Source organism: Oncorhynchus mykiss, chromosome 28 (genome assembly GCF_013265735.2).
Source record: "Oncorhynchus mykiss isolate Arlee chromosome 28, USDA_OmykA_1.1, whole genome shotgun sequence".
Classification (NCBI taxonomy): domain Eukaryota; kingdom Metazoa; phylum Chordata; class Actinopteri; order Salmoniformes; family Salmonidae; genus Oncorhynchus; species Oncorhynchus mykiss.
This window is the reverse complement of record NC_048592.1, coordinates 9519038-9540927: the sequence shown is the minus strand read 5'-3', so window position 1 is coordinate 9540927 and position 21890 is coordinate 9519038. Positions and strand designations below refer to the sequence as shown.

The 21890-nt window shown below is 42.9% G+C and overlaps 1 protein-coding gene across 2 annotated transcripts in view; it reads left to right on the top strand.

Moving 5' to 3' along the window:
• The first annotated feature begins 721 nt into the window (after window positions 1-721).
• LOC110508468 (protein-glutamine gamma-glutamyltransferase K) overlaps window positions 722-21890 on the top strand; it is a 40178-nt gene continuing 19009 nt past the window's right edge. The window contains exons 1-3 of one of the 2 annotated variants that reach the window (XM_021589002.2): window positions 722-900; window positions 14926-15197; window positions 15338-15529. In XM_021589002.2, the coding sequence (XP_021444677.2) occupies window positions 14939-15197; window positions 15338-15529 (451 nt within the window). In that variant the 5' untranslated portion in view covers window positions 722-900; window positions 14926-14938. Of the gene's footprint in view, window positions 901-14925; window positions 15198-15337; window positions 15530-21890 lie in introns of those variants that run through there. The other variant, XM_036966590.1, reaches the window with a different exon arrangement.

The following is a 21890-nucleotide window of genomic DNA, read 5'->3' as shown; positions in this document are numbered from 1 at the left end:
TATTCCTCGCGTTAGTTACGTTAAAATGTGTATCATTCTTTTTTAAACTTTGCATCGTTGGGAAAGGTTCTTAAGCAAGCGTTTCACTGTAAAGTCTAGACCAGTTGTACTCATCGCATGTGATAAACTAAATTCGATTTTGATTAGATTTTGTATACGGGACAGCACACAGGAAGGTATGAACACTGAAATGTTTGCCAATATTTTTTTTTTATCCCACCATGTGATAGAGAAGCAATTTTTAGAACCTTATTTTTTTAACCACAGACAGAGAAACGCACCGTTTTCACGTATGTAGACCCTGGTTTGGTGCTGAAGATGGTGAATATGAAGTTGAAAAGTGGTGGAATTGCCCTTTAATTTCTCTCCCTCCCATGGTAAAATTAGTAGAATTGCATCAAATTTGTTATAAAATTGCTACATTTTTCCTCTGCCACATGGCATAATTTCTAAAATCAACTTTAAAATGTAAATTTTTCTCTCTGCCATCAAAAGGGTTGCCACCAAAAAATGTGCCTGCTTGGTTTCCACTGCCTTTCTGCATTATAAACTAACGCGCCTGTTATTGTACTAAGTAACCTGTGGGTTTGCCGTGTATGCTGTCTGCTGGAGTGCCTTGACGCTCAACACAGGATGTCCTCGATAGAGGGCTATGGTTTATTTGATACCATAATGGTGAGGGGGGTAGGTTGGAACTGTCCGAGGCAGGGGGTGTGTCAAGTCACTTCCTATTTGCGTTCCTCCAGAGGAGCATATCCAAGAAGCGTCTGTTAGAGACAGAAGAACTGGCACGAGCTGAAACTTTTAAAGCTGATAATACACGAACAAGGATATATATATTAGAAGCTTTAAGTCACTCAAACTTTTTCGGTGTATAAAGAAGCCATCACTCAACACAACGTAAGCAATTGTTCATTTCACTCTTGACAATTAGTTACACTGTGGTAGGCTACTCAAGTGAAGAACTTTCACAAATTTCGCAGTTGGGATGTGTTTTGATGAGGTATGAAGGGAAAAATAAACTTTGATTTGACTTGAAAGTGAGTAGCCTATAGGCTGAAAGCTTGCAACTAGAAGCCTGCATCCACCACATGTAGCTTATTAACTTGGCATGAAAGAACATGCAGAGGAAAGTGCTTATGTAGCCAATGGATAAATCAAAATAAAAGGCACTTTTAAATGGCAGATAGTTATTAGCTCAGCTGACTGAGCAATATTACGTTTCATTTGGCCATTGAATTACTGAACACTGAATTGCTCTCTCTCTCTCTCTCTCTCTCTCTCTCACACACACACACACACACACACACACACACACACACATACACACACACACACACACACACACACACACACATACACACACACACACACACACACACAGGGTGATGGGTGTTATTGGTTCCAGTGGTACCAGGCTCTGCTCATAAAGTGAGAAATATTTTAGATACCTGCTCCCTCACATAATGTTGTGCGTCGACAACCAATGGAAATATGAGGCATTTTTTGCCTTTCTTTATATATTTATACAGTACCAGTCAAAAGTTTGGAGACACCTACTCATTCAAGGGTTTTTCTTTATTTTTACTATTTTCTACATTGTAGAATAGTAGTGAAGACATCAAAAATATGAAATAACACATATGGAATCATGTAGTAACCAAAAAAGTGTTAAACAAATCAAAATATTATTTTATATTTAGAGATTCTTCAAAGTAGCCACCCTTTGCCTTGGTGACAGCTTTGCACAGTCTTGGCTTTCTCTCAACCAGCTTCATGAGGTAGTCCCTGGAATGTATTTCAATTAACAGGTGTGCCTTGTTAAAAGTTCATTTGTGGAATTTCTTTCCTTCATAATGCGTTTGAGGCAATCAGCTGTGTTGTGACAAGGTAGGAGTGGTGTACAGAAGATAGCCCTATATGGTAAAAGACAAAGTCCATATTATGGCAAGAAAAGCTCAAATAAGCAAAGAGAAACATGTCTCATTACCTTAAGACATGAAGGTCAGTCAATCCAGGACATTTCTTTTTTTAATTTTAATTAAATTTTTACCCCTTTTTCGTGGCATCCAATTGTTTTAGTAGCTACTATCTTGTCTCATCGCTACAACTCCCGTACGGGCTCGGGAGAGACGAAGGTTGAAAGTCATGCGTTCTCCGATACACAACCCAACCAAGCCGCACTGCTTCTTAAGACAGCGTGCATCCAACCCAGAAGCCAGCCGCACCAATGTGTCGCACCTAGCAACCTTGGTTAGCACACCTTGTGCCCGGCCCGCCACAGGAGTCGCTGGTGTGCGATGAGACAAGGATCTCCCTACCGGCCAAACCCTCCCTAACCCGGACGACGCTAGGCCAATTGTGCATCACCCTACGGTCCTCCCGGTCGCGGCCGGTTACGACAGAGCCTGGGTGCGAACCCAGAGTCTCTGGTGGCACAGCTGGCGCTGCAGTACAGCACCCAGAACCACTGCGCCACCCGGGAGGCCCAATCCAGGACATTTCAAGTACTTTAAAAGTTTTTTGAAGTGCAGTCGCAAAAACCATCAAGCGTTATGGTGAAACTGGCTCTCATAAGGACCGCCACAGGAAAGGAAGACCCAGACTTACCTCTGCTGCAGAGGATTAGCTCATTAGAGTTAACTACACCTCAGAAATGTCAGCCCAAATAAATTCTTCACAGAGTTCAAGTAACAGACACATCTCAACATCAACTGTTCAGAGGAGACTGCGTGAATCAGGCCTTCATGGTCAAATTGCTGAAAGCACTTCTAAAGGACGCCAATAAGAGGAAGATACTTGTTTGGGCCAAGAAACATGAGCAATGAACATTAGACGGTGGAAATCTGTCCTTTAGTCTGATGAGTCCAAATGAGAGATTATTGGTTCCAACCGCCGTGTTTTTGTGAGATGCGAAGTAGGTGAACAGATGATCTTCGCATATGTGGTTCCCACCATGAAGCATGGAGGAGGTGGTGTGATGGCGCTTTACTGGTGACACTGAAGGCCTGATTCAGTTTCAACTGTCCTGCCTGCGGCTATGGAACCCTGACCTGTTCACCGGACGTGCTACCTTGTCCCGGACCTGCTTGTCCCGGACCTCTCTCTCTCTCTCTCTACCGCACCTGCTGTCTCTAACTCTGAATGCTCAGCTATGAAAAGCCAACTGACATTTACTCCTGAGGTGCTGACCTGTTGCACCCTCTACACCCACTGTGATTATTATTATTTGACCCTGCTGGTCATCTATGAACGTTTGAACATCTTGGCCATGTACTGTTATAAACTCCACCCGGCACAGCAAGAAGAGGACTGGCCACCCCTCAGAGGCTGGTTCCTCTCTATGTTTCTTCCCAGGTTCCTGCCTTTCTAGGGAGTTTTTCCTAGCCACCGTGCTTCGACATCTGCATTGCTTGCTGTTTGGGGTTTTAGGCTGGGTTTCTGTATAGCACTTTGTGACATAGGCTGATGTAAAAAGGGCTTTATAAATACATTTGATTGATTGATCGATTGATTGATTTATGTAGAATTCAAGACCACTTAACGATCATGGCTACCACAGCATTCTGCAGCGATACGCCAGCCCATCTGGTTTGCGCTTAGTGGCACTATCATTTGTTTTTCAACAGGACATTGACCCAACACGCCTCCAGGCTGTGTAAGGGCTATTTGACCAAGAAGGAGAGTGATGGAGTGCTGCATCAGATGATCTGGCCTCCACATAATTCATTTTTTCAAGTTATTATTACACATTTCACGATTTGCAATTTCAGTGTATTTTGTTCAAAGGCAGTGCTTCTCAATCCTGGTCTCGGAGACCCAAAGAGGCACACACCCCCACCCTCACTCCCACACACCTAACCCCGTTCAGAGACTTGATGGTGAGTTAAGAAGTTGAATAAAGGGAAAGATCAAAATTAATCTCCAACAAAAATAAAATAATAGGCAAGTTATATATGTAATGTTGTTACCCTTTCACCTATGACACACACATCCTATGACACACACATTTGTACCCCCAAAGCACACACATCCCTGGATCGCTCCTCTTTTCAGTTCGCTGCAGTTAGCGACTGGAACGAGCTGCAACAAACACTCAAACTGGACAGTTTTATCTCAATCAATTCATTCAAAGACCCAATCATGGACACTCTTACTGACAGTTGTGGTTGTTTTGTGTGATGTATTGTTGTCTCTACCTTCTTGACCTTTGTGCTGTTGTCTGTGCCCAATAATGTTTTTACCATGTTGTGTTGCTACCATGTTGTTGTGATGTTGTGTTGGTACCATGCTGTGTTGTCATGTGTTGCTGCCTTGCTGTGTTGTGGTCTTAGATCTCTCTTTATGTTGTGCTGCGTTGTCTCCCTTGTTGTGATGTGTGTTTTGTCCTATATTTATATTGGATTTATTTTTCATTTTTAATCCCCGTCCCCGCAGGAGGCCTTTTGCCTTTTGGTAGGCCGTCATTGTAAATAAGAATTTGTTCTTAACTGACTTGCCTAGTTAAATAAAGGTCATGTGGTCTAAGGACCTTTTCTGTCAAATAAGAGGGGATAAGCTACATTTTTTAGGCCATATCACCCAGCCCTATCTCGATTCACAATATATATCTCGATATTTGTACAATTAAAGGTAAAGTACACTGCATTTCAAACAGTCAGCAATAATCTAATGCATTTAGGGCTTCTGAAGTTATACCTAGGCTAAATATAAGCCTTCCACAACCATAAGATCCACTGTGTCACGACTTCTGCCGAAGTCGAAGCCTCTCCTTGTTCGGGAGGTGCTCGGCGCTCGATCACCGGTCTTCTAGCCATCATTAATCCATTTTTCATTTTCCATTGGTTTTGTCTTGTCTTCCTACCCACCTGGTTTCAATCCCGTTCATTACCTGTTGTGAATTTAACCCTCTGTTTCCCCTCATGTCTTTGTTCGGAGATTGTTTGTTGTTCAGTTTTTGTGCGCGACGGGTCCTCGTACTCCATTTTGTTTCATTATGATTCATTTGTTTTGGAGTTATGTTTTGATTACAATCATTAAACAACTCCATTCCATTAAGTTTGATTCTCTTGCGCATGACTTCCCTGCCACCTATACACACGACTCTGACACACTGCTTAATGAGTTTATCAAAATAGTTTAACCTGCTTTTTTGTGCAACAATCACTGATCTGGCTTTCAAGTCTGTCAATGAAAATTCAATTTTTTATTACAAATTTAACTAGAACCATGCATAATGCACATTCACTAATAATGACAAACTTCTTGGAGCAGGCATTGGGCTATAGAAAATGAACACAGGTCTCCACAATCTCTCAAGCCCATGTGCTAGGGATTAGCCAAGATAATCTTTATATTTTAAGTTTAGCCAACTTGGATCTATTTGCTAGCTAACAAGGCTGAACAGTGGAATTGCAATGAGCACACCCTTCAGTCTGCCTCCAACTGTTTGAAAGCATGTTAGCCTGTCCACTTCTTGAAATCAAGTGGCCTACCTGATTTCTCAGAATGAGAACGAGTTGCCAATTCCTTATATAATTGTGTTTTATGCTTATTGCACATTTATAAAACACAATTTAAAAAAGACTAGACAGCTAGTATAACAGTCTTTGGCTGAAATACTGCTAGTGATACGTGGTACCCCAATGTCGCGCACGACAAACTGAGCATTCATTTTCCACAATCGATGTTCATTGATACTCTTGTTTTACTAGTGTCTGCTCTGTGCGCATTTTGAGTAGTTGAGACATAAAAAGGGTATTGATTGAAAAGTTTACTTCTCCTCTATTACAGTAAAATAATGTCTCAATGTGTTTTGGTGTCCATATGGCCAATTCTGTTTGACGAGTTCAAAGAGAGGAAGGTGTGATCTTCCAACTTTGTTGAGAGGAAAGAGCTTGGTATGTGTGTAAACCACATAGAAAGAGGCAAGGTGAGAGGTTTCACTCTTGTTCAAATCTGTTGGACGGAGACAGATCTCTGGTGTAAATGGAAAGGGGCACACAGCACAGAGGAGCGAAGGAGACGAGACCAAAAATACAATGAGAACAAGCGGACATAAACGCTCATAAAAACGAAAAATAACAAAACATTGATTAGTGGCACTATCATTTGGAATATCGCGCAAAAACATGAGTTCGAATGAAACAAATTCGTTCGATATATCGCCCAGCCGCACTACAGTGCCTTGCGAAAGTATTCGGCCCCCTTGAACTTTGCGACCTTTTGCCACATTTCAGGCTTCAAACATAAAGATATAAAACTGTATTTTTTTGTGAAGAATCAACAACAAGTGGGACACAATCATGAAGTGGAACGACATTTATTGGATATTTCAAACTTTTTTAACAAATCAAAAACTGAAAAATTGGGCGTGCAAAATTATTCAGCCCCTTTACTTTCAGTGCAGCAAACTCTCTCCAGAAGTTCAGTGAGGATCTCTGAATGATCCAATGTTGACCTAAATGACTAATGATGATAAATACAATCCACCTGTGTGTAATCAAGTCTCCGTATAAATGCACCTGCACTGTGATAGTCTCAGAGGTCCGTTAAAAGCGCAGAGAGCATCATGAAGAACAAGGAACACACCAGGCAGGTCCGAGATACTGTTGTGAAGAAGTTTAAAGCCGGATTTGGATACAAAAAGATTTCCCAAGCTTTAAACATCCCAAGGAGCACTGTGCAAGCGATAATATTGAAATGGAAGGAGTATCAGACCACTGCAAATCTACCAAGACCTGGCCGTCCCTCTAAACTTTCAGCTCATACAAGGAGAAGACTGATCAGAGATGCAGCCAAGAGGCCCATGATCACTCTGGATGAACTGCAGAGATCTACAGCTGATGTGGGAGACTCTGTCCATAGGACAACAATCAGTTGTATATTGCACAAATCTGGCCTTTATGGAAGAGTGGCAAGAAGAAAGCCATTTCTTAAAGATATCCATAAAAAGTGTCGTTTAAAGTTTGCCACAAGCCACCTGGGAGACACACCAAACATGTGGAAGAAGGTGCTCTGGTCAGATGAAACCAAAATTGAACTTTTTGGCAACAATGCAAAACGTTATGTTTGGCGTAAAAGCAACACAGGTGAACACACCATCCCCACTGTCAAACATGGTGGTGGCAGCATCGTGGTTTGGGCCTGCTTTTCTTCAGCAGGGACAGGGAAGATGGTTAAAATTGATGGGAAGATGGATGGAGCCAAATACAGGACCATTCTGGAAGAAAACCTGATGGAGTCTGCAAAAGACCTGAGACTGGGACGGAGATTTGTCTTCCAACAAGACAATGATCCAAACCATAAAGCAAAATCTACAATGGAATGGTTCAAAAATAAACATATCCAGGTGTTAGAATGGCCAAGTCAAAGTCCAGACCTGAATCCAATCGAGAATCTGTGGAAAGAACTGAAAACTGCTGTTCACAAATGCTCTCCATCCAACCTCACTGAGCTCGAGCTGTTTCGCAAGGAGGAATGGGAAAAAATGTCAGTCTCTCGATGTGCAAAACTGATAGAGACATACCCCAAGCGACTTACAGCTGTAATCGCAGCAAAAGGTGGCGCTACAAAGTATTAACTTAAGGGGGCTGAATAATTTTGCACGCCCAATTTTTCAGTTTTTGATTTGTTAAAAAAGTTTGAAATATCCAATAAATGTCGTTCCACTTCATGATTGTGTCCCACTTGTTGTTGATTCTTCACAAAAAAATACAGTTTTATATCTTTATGTTTGAAGCCTGAAATGTGGCAAAAGGTCGCAAAGTTCAAGGGGGCCGAATACTTTCGCAAGGCACTGTATAGGTTGCATGTTGTGTGCCATTTAATTTGCAAACAAATGCTGATTTTTATTTATTTATTAATTTCACCTTTATTTAACCAGGTAGGCAAGTTGAGAACAAGTTCTCATTTACAATTGCGACCTGGTCAAGATAAAGCAAAGCAGTTCGACACATACAACACACACATGGAGTAAAACAAACATACAGTCAATAATACAGTATAAACAATAGTTTATAGTGGGTGTTTTCTACATCTGGCATCAATTTGGGTGACTTTTTATATGTGTGCTGGTGAAGCAGCCTTCAACCCATAGCATTTAAAGTGTGGATGTTGTTGTTGGGAAACAGCATTGAATTAAAGGCTCTTATCTCAGTGGCCCATGTGCATTCTAACGGTGTTTGCATGGTGCTAGCTGCCAAAACAAAGTTACTTGGCAGGAGAGAAACAGGGAGAGGGACAGAGGTTTATCATCATTGGACCAGCATATGGACTGACAAGTTTCTAAATCACACACACGCGCACACGCACACGCACACACACACACACACACACACACACACACAGTGCTTTAGTTGATAAAGTTGCCAAACCCACCATGTACAAAACGCCCCTCTTCTTCACCCAGCTGTTCTCTTTCCTCCCTCTGAGCTGTCACAGAACTATCCTACCAGTTGTTATTATCAAAAGGTTTGTGACACCTTTTAACTAGCCTCTACCAGACTTGGCATCTATTCAAATTGAACGCAGAATATTCAGGAAGTGATTTGAACTTAACATTCAGAGATGGTAGAACTTTTGAAATAAATAGATTTTACTTTTCAGTTTATTGAGAAGTCATTGAAAATAAATGCCCTTTTTGAATTATTGAATTGTCATTTTTGTTTTATTCAAACTGAGACCAACCCTGGCCTCGACATACATCTTCTCTTATAAGCATCTGGGTTAGAGTGATAGAGAGGATGCATCTCAATAGCCTCAAGTAGAATCCTCTCCTTGACCTATTTCTTTTTTGTTTCCTGATGTGAAAGACCTGGTCAGTTAAAAGCAGAAGGAATTCCTAGAAGGCATGAGATTGAACGTAAATATGTCAATAAAATCATCAAATCAAATGCTATTTGTTTCATGTGCCGAATACAACAGGAGTAGACCTTGCCGTGAAATGCTTACTGACAAGCCCTTAGCAAAGAATGCAGTTAAGAAAAATAAGAGGTAAGAAAAATGTTTACTAAATATACTAAAGTCGAAAATAAAAGAGCAACAATAAAATAACAATAACGAGACTATATACAGGGGGTACCAGTAACGATTCGATGTGTGGGGGTACAGGTTAGTAGAGAGAATGCCAAGAGTGTGCAAAGCTGTCATCAAGTCAAAGGGTGGCTACTTTGAAGAATCTCAAATATAAAATATGTTTTGACTTGTTTAACACTTTTTTGGTTACTACATGATTCAATGTGTGTTATTTCATAGTTGTCATGTCTTCACTATCATTCTACAATGTAGGAAATAGTAAAAAATAAAGAAAAATCAGTAGGTGTGTTCAAATTTTTGTCTGGTACTGTATATGTACAGTGGGGCAAAAAAGTATTTAGTCAGCCGCCAATTGTGCAAGTTCTCCCAGTTAAAAAGATGAGAGAGGCCTGTAATTTCCATCATAGGTACACTTCAACTATGACAGACAAAATAAGAAAAATGTATACAGCCATTAATACAGGTAACGAGTGGAGGACAGAGGGGCCTCTTAAAGAAGAAGTTACAGGTCTGTGAGAGCCAGAAATCTTGCTTGTTTGTAGGTGACCAAATACTTATTTTCCACCATAATTTGCAAATAAATTCATAAAAAATCCTACAATGTGATTTTCTAGATTTTCCTTTCTCATTTTGTCTGTTATAGTTGAAGTGTACCTAATCATGAAAATTACAGGCCTCTCATCTTTTTAAGTGGGAGAACTTGCACAATTGGTGGCTGACTAAATACTTTTTTGCCCCACTGTATGTAGTGGTAAAGTGACTATGCATAGATAAAAAAACAGCGAGTAGCAGCCGTGTAAAAAAAGTGGGGGTCAATGCAAATAGTCCGGGTAGCCATTTGATTAGCTCTTCAGTGGTTTTATGGCTTGGGGGTAGATTAAGAAGCCTTCTGGAGTTAGACTTGGCGTTCTTGCCATGCGTTAGCAGAGAGAGTAATCTATGATTAGGGTGGCTGGAGTCTTCCTCTGACACTGCCTGGTATATAGGCCCTGAATGGCAGGAAGCTTGGCCCCAGTGATGTACTGGGCCGTACCCACTACCCTCTGTAGTGCCTTGTGGTCGGAGCCCGAGCAATTGCTATACCAGGCGATGATGCAACCAGTCAGGATGCTGTCGATGGTGCAGCTGTAGAACTTTTTGAGGATCAGAGGACACATGCCAAACCTTTTCAGTCTCCTGAGGGGGAATAGGCATTGCCGTGCCATCTTCACGACTGTCTTGGTGTGTTTGGACCATGATCATTTGTTGAGAAGCTCTCAACCAGCTCCACTACAGCCCCATCAATGAGAATGGGGGCATGCTCGATCCTCCTTTTTCTGTGGTCCACAATCATCTCCTTTGTCTTGACCATGTTGAGGGAGAGGTTGTTGTTCTAGCACCACACTGCATCGTCTCTGACCTACTCCTTCCTATAGGCTGTCTCATTGTAGGCGGTGATCAGGCCTACCACCGTTATGTCATCGGGAAAACGTATTGATGGTGTTGGAGTCGTGCATGGCAATGCAGTCATGGGTAAACAGGGATTACAGATGTGGACTAAGCACGCACCCCTGAGGGGCCCCTGTGTTGAGGATCATCTGCGTGGCAGATGTGTTGTTGCCTACCCTTACCACCTGGGGGCGGCCCATCAGGCAGTCCAGGATCCAGGTGCAGGTGTTTGGGTCAATGGTCCTTAGCTTAGTGATGAGCTTTGTGGGCTCTATGGTGTTGAACGCCGAGCTGTAGTCAATGACCAGCATCCTCACGTAGGTGTTCCTTTTGTCCAAGTGGGAAAGGGCAGTGTTGAGTGTAATAGAGATTCCATCATCTGTGGATCTGTTTGGGCGGTATGCAAATTGGAGTGGGTCTAGGGTTTCTGTGATGATGGTGTTCATGTGAGCACTTCATGGCTACAGACGTGAATTTAAAACCTCTCTGGGATATGTGGGACGCTAGCGTCCCACCTGGCAAAAAGCCAGTGAAAATGCAGAGCGCCAAATTCAAATAAATTACTATAAAAATCTAACTTTCATGAAATCACACATGTAAGATACCAAATTAAAGCTACACTTGTTGTGAATCCAGCCAACATGTCATATTTCAAAAAGGCTTTTCGGCAAAAGCAAACAATGCTATTATCTGAGGATAGCACCTCCATAAACAAAGATAGAGAAGCATATTTCAACCCTGCAGGCGCGACACAAAACGCATATATACAAATATAATTCAAGCCTTACCTTTGACGAGCTTCTTTTGTTGGCACTCCAATATGTCCCATAAACATCACAAATTATCATTTTGTTAGATTAATTCTGTCGATATATATCCAAAATGTCCATTTATTTGGCGCGTTTGATCCAGAAAAACACTGGTTCCAACTTGTGCAACGTGACTACAAAATATCTCAAAAGTTACCTGTAAACTTTGCCAAAACATTTCAAACTACTTTTGTAATACAACTTTGGGTATTTTTTTACGTAAATAATCAATAAAATTTAAGACGAGATGATCTGTGTTCAATACAGGAGGAAAACAAACTGTAGCTAGCTTTCTGGTCACGCGTCTCTATCTAACAGTACACTACAAGTGACCCTCGTTTTGAACAGGGCTACTTCTTCATTACACAAAGGAAAAACCTCAACCAATTTCTAAAGACTGGTGACATCCAGTGGAAGCGGTAGGAACTGCAAGAAGGTCCTGGATTCCCAATTAAAACACATTGAAAAGAGAGTGACCTCAAAAACAAACAAAAATCTAAATGGTTTGTCCTCAGGGTTTCACCTGCTAAATAAGTTCTGTTATACTCACAGACATGATTCAAACAGTTTTAGAAACTTCAGAGTGTTTTCTATCCAAATATGCATATCATATCTTCTGGGGACGAGTAGCAGGCAGTTGAATTTGGGCATACATTTGATCCGGACATGAAAATACTGCTCCCTGTCATCAAAAAGTTAACCTTTATTTAACTTGGCAAGTCACTTAAGAACAAATTCTTATTTACAATGACAGTCTACAACAGCCAAACCCAGATGATGGTGGGCCAATTGTGTGCCCCCCTATGGAACTCCCAATCATGGCCTGGATTTGAACCAGTGTGCCTGTAGTGACACCTCTAGCACTGAGATGCATTGCCTTAGACCACTGCACCACTCGGTAGCCCTATTTAGGCAGCTTACCTTGGTGTTCTTGGGCACAGGTGTTCTTGGGCACAGGGACTATGTTGTTCTGCTTGAAACATGTAGGTATTACAGACTTGGCCAGGGACAGGTTGAAAATGTAATTGAAGACACTTGCCAGTTGATCAGCGCATGCTCGGAGTACACATCCTGGTAATCCGTCTGGCCCTGCGGCCTTGTGAAGGTTGGCCTGGTTAAATGTCTTACTCACATCAGCTACAGTCGCATGATCAATTACATTTTCAACCTGTCTGTAATACCAAGTCTGTAATACCTACATGTCATTCGGAACAGCTGGTGCTCTCATCCGTGCTTCAGTGTTGCTTGTCTCAAAGCGCGCATAGAAATAATTTAGCTCGTCTGGTAGGCTTGCTTCACTGGGCAGCTAACGGCTGGGCTTCCCTTTGTAGTCCGTAATAGTTCGCAAGCTCTGCCACATCCGATGAGCGTCAGAGCTGGTGCAGTAGGATTCAATCTTAGTCCAGTATTTGGTTTGATGGTTCGTCTGAGGGCCTAGCGGGATTTCTTATAAGCATTGGGGTTAGAGTCCCGCGCCCTGACAGCAGCAGCTCTAGCCTTTAGCTCAGTGTGGATGTTGCCTGTAATCCATGGTGGTGGCAATTCCCTATGAAAAGCCACTGGCACAGGAGAGAGCTGTCCATGACAACTTTCCAAACGTTACTCTTTTGGTGTGAAGTTCCCCTGTATTGCACATATAAAATATGAATAGCTCCAAAACACATATTCCTATACAAAAAGGTACAGAGAGATGCATTCTATAAGCTATATCTGTGATACGGTAAGAACTGTATGCCCTCTCCTCTCACCTGTGCTAACCCTTCCTGGTCACCTGTGCTACCTATATACACATGTGACCCATGACCCCAACATTTAATGCCCTCTAGTATACAAAAACAATGACAAAATAACCCTTGACAGACAACATACGCACATCACATAAACAGGCCAAAACGGCTCCTACACATGGCTTCTGGTTTGGGTATGTACGTACGGTCACTGTTGGGGACAATGTCATCGATGCACTTATTGATGAAGCCGGTGACTGATGTGGTATACTCCTTAATGCCATCGGATGAGTCCCAGAACATTTTCCAGTCTCTGCTAGCAAAACAGTCCTGTATCTTAGCATCTGCGTCATCTGACCACTTCCGTATTGAGTGAGTCACTGGTACTTCCTGCTTTAGTTTTTGCTTGTAAGCAGGAATCAGGAGGATATAATTATGGTCAGATTTGCCAAATGTAGGGCGAGGGAGAGCTTTGTATGCGTCTCTGTGTGTGGAGTAAAGGCGGTCTAGAGTTTTTTTTCCCCCTCTGGTTGCACATGTGACATGCTGGTGGAAATGAGGTAAAACGGATTTAAGTTTCCCTGCATTAAAGTCCCCGGCCACTAGGAGCTCCGCCACTGGATGAGCATTTTCTTGTTTGCTTATGGCCTTATACAGCTCGTTGAGTGCTGTCTTAGAAGAAAACTCTCTTGGTAAATAGTGTGGTCTATAGGTTATCATGAGATACTCTACCTCAGGTGAGCAAAACCTCAAGAGCAAAACCTCATTGCGCACCGGCTGTTATTGACAAATAGACACATCCACCACTTGTCTTACCGGAGGCAGCTGTTCTGTCTTGCCAATGCAAATCCTAAAAGTAAACATAATTGTTTACAACTCTGCTTTTATTTCTCCTAACTATGTGCAGGGCGTATGGCTCGTTAGGGCAGTGAGTGTTTACAAAAGGGATTCATCAGACCAAACTGACTCCACAGGGGCTTCATTGTTTGGGTCCTGGGAGAGAACCCAGGCCTGAGCCAGTGTTTTAGTTTGTTTAGACACAGCCGAATGAAACAGTACAGATGGAGACCATGGTTGGAAACGTATCTTGGTCTTCTTGTAAACATGCCTCATGCTCTTGTTTTTACCTCTCTTGACCTTTCACATTTGACCTTAGAACCCCCCATTATGTTTAGATTTGTAGCCTGGACTCTAGCGTGGTAGCCTGGATCCAGAGTTTCATAGTCTCATGGTTCGCTTAACCTTGCAGTTTAATGAATGGTGGTATAAACAGATGAACTAGACTAACTGAATAATTAAGCATTTTGCATTGTCATGGCAATATGATAAATGGTCCCCATCATATCTAGAGATTACACACACATCTGTGGCTGGGTGGGGGCTATAATGTCTGGTATCAGTCAAGAGGAATGTTGGGGTGTTTGGGGAATTTGGGAACAGCATGCTTTGGGAACAGCAGGCTGTTGTAAAGAGTGAGTCAAGAACGGGGTAATTGTAGGAAAAGTTTCAAAAGAAAACAAGCTGGTTTCAGGAATGGCGGGAGGAAAAGAGGTGGAGAAGAAATGTAAGCAGAGAGAACATGCAGAAGAGAGGTTTACATTGGGGAAACACAGGAGGAAGAATAGGAGTAGTAATGTTAACAGTCTTTCTCAGTAGACAATTGTGCGCTGTGTTGTCCGACTGATATGTGTGCACTTAACCCCTCTCACATTGAATTGTTGACATGCTTTTGCATCTTCATTTGATGTTATTTCATAGATTTATTTCAGTCAATTGCGCTTTTCTCCTATATTTTACTTTTTTTAAAAACTGGGCACTCCTCTTTATGTATCATTATTATTTATCCCTGACTGTCTGCATGACCAATCTTACTGTTTCTTACAATCTCAATCTTACTATCTCATCTCGAACTTGATCTTTCGTAGCACCCCTTTCAGAATGCCAGGAGAACGATTGATGGAGAGCGGTTCTGATGTGGGCCGTTTCCATGGCAATGCCCTGACCATAGTGGAGGCAACCAACCAGGAGGAGGCGGAGTCTAAGGAGCAGGGGGGCTTTCTCCAGGGTGTTCAGAAGATATGCTGCTGCTGGCCACGCCAGAGCAGCTTGTACGATACAGTTGTCACGGACGAAGTGGAGAAACAGGCCCCGCTTCCTGAGCCCCCTCAGCCCCACACTGGAGACAATCAGCTGGAAGGTATAGTCTCAGTCAAGTTAATTAGTTCATAATGGTAAGCCCATGTAGATGGGAAAAATCCTGGCCCTACCTATAAGCAATGATCATTGCATTAACTTTTTCAATGTCTCTCTCTCTCTCTCTCTCTCTCTCTCTGTCAGAGTTGATGTTGTCAGTGCACTCGGTGGATCTACTGAGCTCTAAAACGGGTCAGAACCGCATGGAGCATCACACCGACTGTTACCATGGCAACGCACTCATCATCCGACGTGGCCAGACCTTCCAGATAGAACTGGACCTGTCGCGACCTTTTAACTCCAACACAGACAAACTCCACCTGGACCTCAGGACAGGTAAGTCTGACCTTGATGTCTGTCACAAAAAAGGGAACACAGGTTAGTATTCCTTATTTAGTATGAGGTTAGTATTCCTTATTTAACCAGGTAGGCTAGTTGAGAACAAGTTCTCATTTACAACTGCGACCTGCCCAAGATAAAGCAAAGCAGTGCGATACAAACAACAACACAGAGTTACACATGGAATAAACAAGCGTACAGTCAATAACACAGTAGAAAATACATAAATAAGTCTATATACAATGTGTGCAAATGGCGTGAAGGTAAGGCAATAAATAGGCCATAGTAGCGAAGTAATTACAATTTAGCAAATAAACACTGGAGTGATAGATGTGCAGATGATGATGTGCTAGTGGAAATACTGGTGTGCAAAAGAGCAGAAAAGTCAAGAAAAAAACAATATGGGGATGAGATAGGTAGATTGGATGGGCTATTTACAGATGGGCTATGTACTGCTGCAGCGATTGATTAGCTGCTCAGATAGCTGAGAGAGCTAGTCCACACAATACACACAGAACAAACCCACAAAACAGACCAGCACGACTGTGCCTCAAAAGCTAATGTCTACCTGGCCCACCACTCCACACTGGACTTGAACAGCCATTACGAACAGGTTCGCCTCTACAAGGCAGCAATCCCAACTTGTGCCAGGACCCTGAAGGACGTCACCCACAACCATAGCCCCAGCACCTCACACAGGAACAACAGAGCAACGGACACCCCGCCCAGACCAGCGAGACACCCTCCCAGACTTGCAAGACCCCCTCCTAAAGGACCTGCACCGAGAGAACCCACGTCAAGAGGACCTACACCCAGACCACTGCATCGCCAGCCAAACCCCAACCAGCTAAGACCACCCCAAGCAAACTCTGGCCACACCCTATATAGCCCCCCCATATCAGACCTATGCTCCTTCTACCCAACCCATGCCCCCCGCCTCTGCGGCAAGGACCTCAACATGACAGCAGGACATATGCCCAGGCCGTGAGCAGAGCAACAGGCCCAACCCCCACTATTACACCCGCCCAAGCCCCATCCTGCGACCTCAGAGGTATGTATCACATGCCTAACATGCTCTGCTCACACCTACTGTAATGGTCCGGACTTAAACCACACCAAATCAATACTAGACACTATGGAACACAAAGCTTTTACAATCTCATCCTGGAATATACAAGGTCTGAGGTCATCTGCCTTTGGCTTAAAGAGCCGGAACTCAGACTTCATCAAAGAAATTGAAAATACAGACATTGTCATCCATAAACATGGTATAAAGGAGATGGAACCACTGGTTTCCCTCTAGGTTAAAGAGAGCTGGTAGTCCCATCCACCAAACTACCAGGTGTGAAACAGGGAAGAGACTCAGGGGGTATGATAGTTTGGTATATAGCAGACCCACTCTATCAAATTAGTCAAAACAGAAAACTTATTATTAGGCAAGTCAGTTAAGAACCAATTCTTATTTACAATGACAGCCTTGTTCACAGGCAGAATGACAGATTTTTACCTTGTCAGCTCAGGGATTTGATCTAGCAACCTTTCAGTTACTGGCCCAGTGCTCTAACCACTAGGCTACCTGCCAGCCCAAATGAACAGTGTCAATTATAGGAATTAATAAACAAATTGACCTCTTGTGCTACCTGTATCCCCCCCCAATATAATCCCCATACTTTATACTTTAACGATGACAGCTTCTCCATCCTAGAGATTTCCAGGCCTAGGGACATGTACTAGCCTGTGGTGACCTAAATGCCAGAACTGGACAAGAACCTGACACCCTCAGCACAAAGGGGGACAAATACCTACCTGGAGGTGACAGCAATTCCTTGAACAGAGATTTGCTCAATCATGAGGCATCAAAACCAAAGATAATTTAATAATATTAAGAAATGCTCTAGATGGAAGGAAAGTAGTGTGGAAATCTACCAAAAAACAGTGAGGCAGCAGCAAATTCTAGACAATTTCCTAGACAAAATGTGTCACTGTAATAGTGAAGGTGTAACCTTGTCAGTAGAAAACCTAAACAGTATATTTGACCACTCAGCTTCCCTATCAAATCTAAAAAGGTCAAGCAGACAGCCTAAGAAAATTAACAACAATAACAAATGGTTTGACAAAGAATGCAAAAACCTACGAAAGAAATTGAGAAACCTATCCAACCAAAAGCATAGAGTCATAGAAAACCTGAGCCTACGCCTTCACTATGGTGAATAACTAAAACAATACAAGAATACACTACGGAAAAAGAAAGAACAGCACGTCAGAAATAACGTCAGACTCATACATTTCCTCAGCGAAAACTATGTAACCAAATTACCGTATGACAGACCACGTATTCACCCTGCACACTCTAATTGACAAACAAACAAAACAAAGGAAAAGTCTTCTCATGCTTTGTTGATTTCAAAAAAGCTTTCGACTCAATTTGGCATGAGGACCTGCTATTCAAATTGATGGAAAGTGGTTTTGGGGGAAAACATACGACATTATAAAATCCCTGAACACAAACAACAAGTGCGCTGTTGAACTTGCCAAAAAACACACACATTTTTTTTCACGGGCTGGGAGGTGAGACAGGGATGCACCTTATGCTCCACCCTCTTCAACACATTATATATATATATATATATACAAATTGGCAAGGGCAGTAGAACAGTCTGCAGCACCCTCACCCTTCTAGAATCTGAAGTCAAATGTCTACTGTTTGCTGATGATCTGGTGCTTCAGTCCCCAACCAAGGATGGCCTACAGCAGCACCTAGATCTTCTGCACAGATTCTGTCAGACCTGGGCCCTGACAGTAAATCTCAGTAACACAAAAATAATGATGTTCCAAAGAAGGTCCAGTTCCCAGGACCACAAATACAAATTCCATCTAGACACCATTGCCCTAAAGTATACAAAACCTATGCATACCTCAGCCTAAACATCAGCGCCACAGGTAACTTCCACAAAGCTGTGAACGATTTGAGCAACAAGGCAAGAAGGGCCTTCTATGCCATCAAAAGGAACATAAAATTTGACATACCAATTAGGATCTGGCAAAAAATACTTGAATCAGTTGTAGAACCCATTGCCCTTTATAGTTGTGAGGTCTGGGGTCTGCTCACCAACCAATAATTAAAAAAATGGGACAAACACCAAGTTGAGACTCTGCATACAGAATTCTGCAAAAATATCCTCTGTGTACAATGTAAAACACTAAATAATGCATGCAGAGCAGAAGTAGGCCGACACCCGCTAATTATCAAAATCCAGAAAAGAGCCGTTAAATTCTACAACCACCTAAAAGGAAGCAATTCCCAAACCTTCCATAACAAAGCCGTCACCTACAGAGAAATTAACCTGGAGAAGAGCCCCATAAGCAAGCTGGTCCTGGGGTTCTGTTCACAAACACAAACAGACCCCACAGAGCCCCAGGACAGCAACACAACTAGACCCAACCAAATCATGAGAAAACAAAAAGATAATTACAACAAAACAGAGCAAACTGGAATTCTATTTGGCCCTAAACAGAGAGTACACAGTGGCAGAATACCTGACCACTGTGACTGACCCATAATTAAGGAAATCGTTGAGTTTGTACAGACCCTGCACTTTCTAACCTCCTGCCAAATGTATGACCACATTAGAGACACATATATCCCTGAGATTACACAGACCCACAAAGAATTTGAAAACAAATCACATTTTGATAAACTCTCATATCTATTGGGTGAAATACCACAGTGTGTAATCACAGCAGCAAGATGTGTGACCTGTTGTCACAAGAAAAGGGCAATCAGTGTAGAACAAACACCATTGTTCCACCGTAGCATACTCCTGGGCTACAATATCCGGACCCACGACCGGTCCATCGATGTCACCGCATGAAGAGGAATAAACAGACTCACCCCATCGCGACGTCCCCCCAAAGGCTAACTCTCTAGCCCTTGCTATCTCCTTGCTTGCAAATTCGGCCTGCTAACTGCTAGCTTGTTTAGCCCGGTCCGCTGACTGCTACCGTGTTTAGCACCGGCCTACTAACTGTTAGCTTGTTAGCACAGGCCTGCTAACCGTCTGAATCGCCGCGTCCCAAACACTCACTGGACCCATATTTACTTTCTATCCCTTTTCGATTTTTAATTTGTTTATACCTTCCGGTAACCTGCCTCACCCAATGTGATACGGAACCGCTATTATTTTTAAATGTTTTGAACACACTCAAGAACCTCCAGAAGCTAACCAGCTTACTGGCTACAAGCTATTTAGTCATTGTTAGTTTTCTAACCTGGATAACACTCGCCAGTCCAGCTTCCCTGCCCCATCCACCGCTGCCCCCTGGACACTGATCACTTGGCTACATAGCTGATGCATGCTGGACTGTCCATTAATCACGGTAATCCATTCTGCTTGTTTATGTTTTATCTGTCGGCCCCAGCCGCACTCAGGCTCTGTGTGTAGTTAATCCGACCCCCCCTCTGCCTAGTCAATCGCCATTCTACCTGCTGTTGTTGTGCTAGCTGATTAGCTGTTGTTGTCTCACCTACTGTTTTAGCTAGCTCTCCCAATTCAACACCTGTGATTACTGTATGCCTCGCTGTATGTCTCTCTCAAATGTCAATATGCCTTGTATACTGTTGTGCAGGTTAGTTATCATTGTTTTAGTTTACAATGGAGCCCCTAGTTCCACTCTTTATACCCCTGATACCTCCTTTGTCCCACCCCCCACACATGCGGTGACCTCACCCATTACAACCAGCATGTCCAGAGATACAACCTCTCTCATCATCACCCAGTGCCTGGGCTTACCTCCGCTGTACCCGCACCCCACCATACCCCTGTCTGCGCATTATGCACTGAATATATTCTACCATTCCCAGAAACCTGCTCCTCTTATTCTCTGTCCCCAACGCTCTAGGCGACCAGTTTTGATAGCCTTCAGCCGCACCTTCATACTACTCCTTCTCTGTACCGCGGGTGATGTGGAGGTAAACCCAGGCCCTGCATGTCCCCAGGCACCCTCATTTGTTGACTTCTGTGATCGAAAAAGCCTTGGTTTCATGCATGTCAACATCAGAAGCCTCCTCCCTAAGTTTGTCTTACTCACTGCTCTAGCACACTCTGCTAACCCTGATGTCCTTGCCGTGTCTGAATCCTGGCTCAGGAAGGCCACCAAAAATTATGAGATTTCCATGCCCAACTATAACATCTTCCGTCAAGATACAGTGCCTTGCGAAAGTATTCGGCCCCCTTGAACTTTGCGACCTTTTGCCACATTTCAGGCTTCAAACATAAAGATATAAAACTGTATTTTTTTGTGAAGAATCAACAACAAGTGGGACACAATCATGAAGTGGAACGACATTTATTGGATATTTCAAACTTTTTTAACAAATCAAAAACTGAAAAATTGGGCGTGCAAAATTATTCAGCCCCTTTACTTTCAGTGCAGCAAACTCTCTCCAGAAGTTCAGTGAGGATCTCTGAATGATCCAATGTTGACCTAAATGACTAATGATGATAAATACAATCCACCTGTGTGTAATCAAGTCTCCGTATAAATGCACCTGCAGTGTGATAGTCTCAGAGGTCCGTCAAAAGCGCAGAGAGCATCATGAAGAACAAGGAACACACCAGGCAGGTTCGAGATACTGTTGTGAAGAAGTTTAAAGCCGGATTTGGATACAAAAAGATTTCCCAAGCTTTAAACATCCCAAGGAGCACTGTGCAAGCGATAATATTGAAATGGAAGGAGTATCAGACCACTGCAAATCTACCAAGACCTGGCCGTCCCTCTAAACTTTCAGCTCATACAAGGAGAAGACTGATCAGAGATGCAGCCAAGAGGCCCATGATCACTCTGGATGAACTGCAGAGATCTACAGCTGAGGTGGGAGACTCTGTCCATAGGACAACAATCAGTTGTATATTGCACAAATCTGGCCTTTATGGAAGAGTGGCAAGAAGAAAGCCATTTCTTAAAGATATCCATAAAAAGTGTCGTTTAAAGTTTGCCACAAGCCACCTGGGAGACACACCAAACATGTGGAAGAAGGTGCTCTGGTCAGATGAAACCAAAATTGAACTTTTTGGCAACAATGCAAAACGTTATGTTTGGCGTAAAAGCAACACAGCTGAACACACCATCCCCACTGTCAAACATGGTGGTGGCAGCATCATGGTTTGGGCCTGCTTTTCTTCAGCAGGGACAGGGAAGATGGTTAAAATTGATGGGAAGATGGATGGAGCCAAATACAGGACCATTCTGGAAGAAAACCTGATGGAGTCTGCAAAAGACCTGAGACTGGGACGGAGATTTGTCTTCCAACAAGACAATGATCCAAAACATACTTTGCAAACAATACTTTGTAACGCCA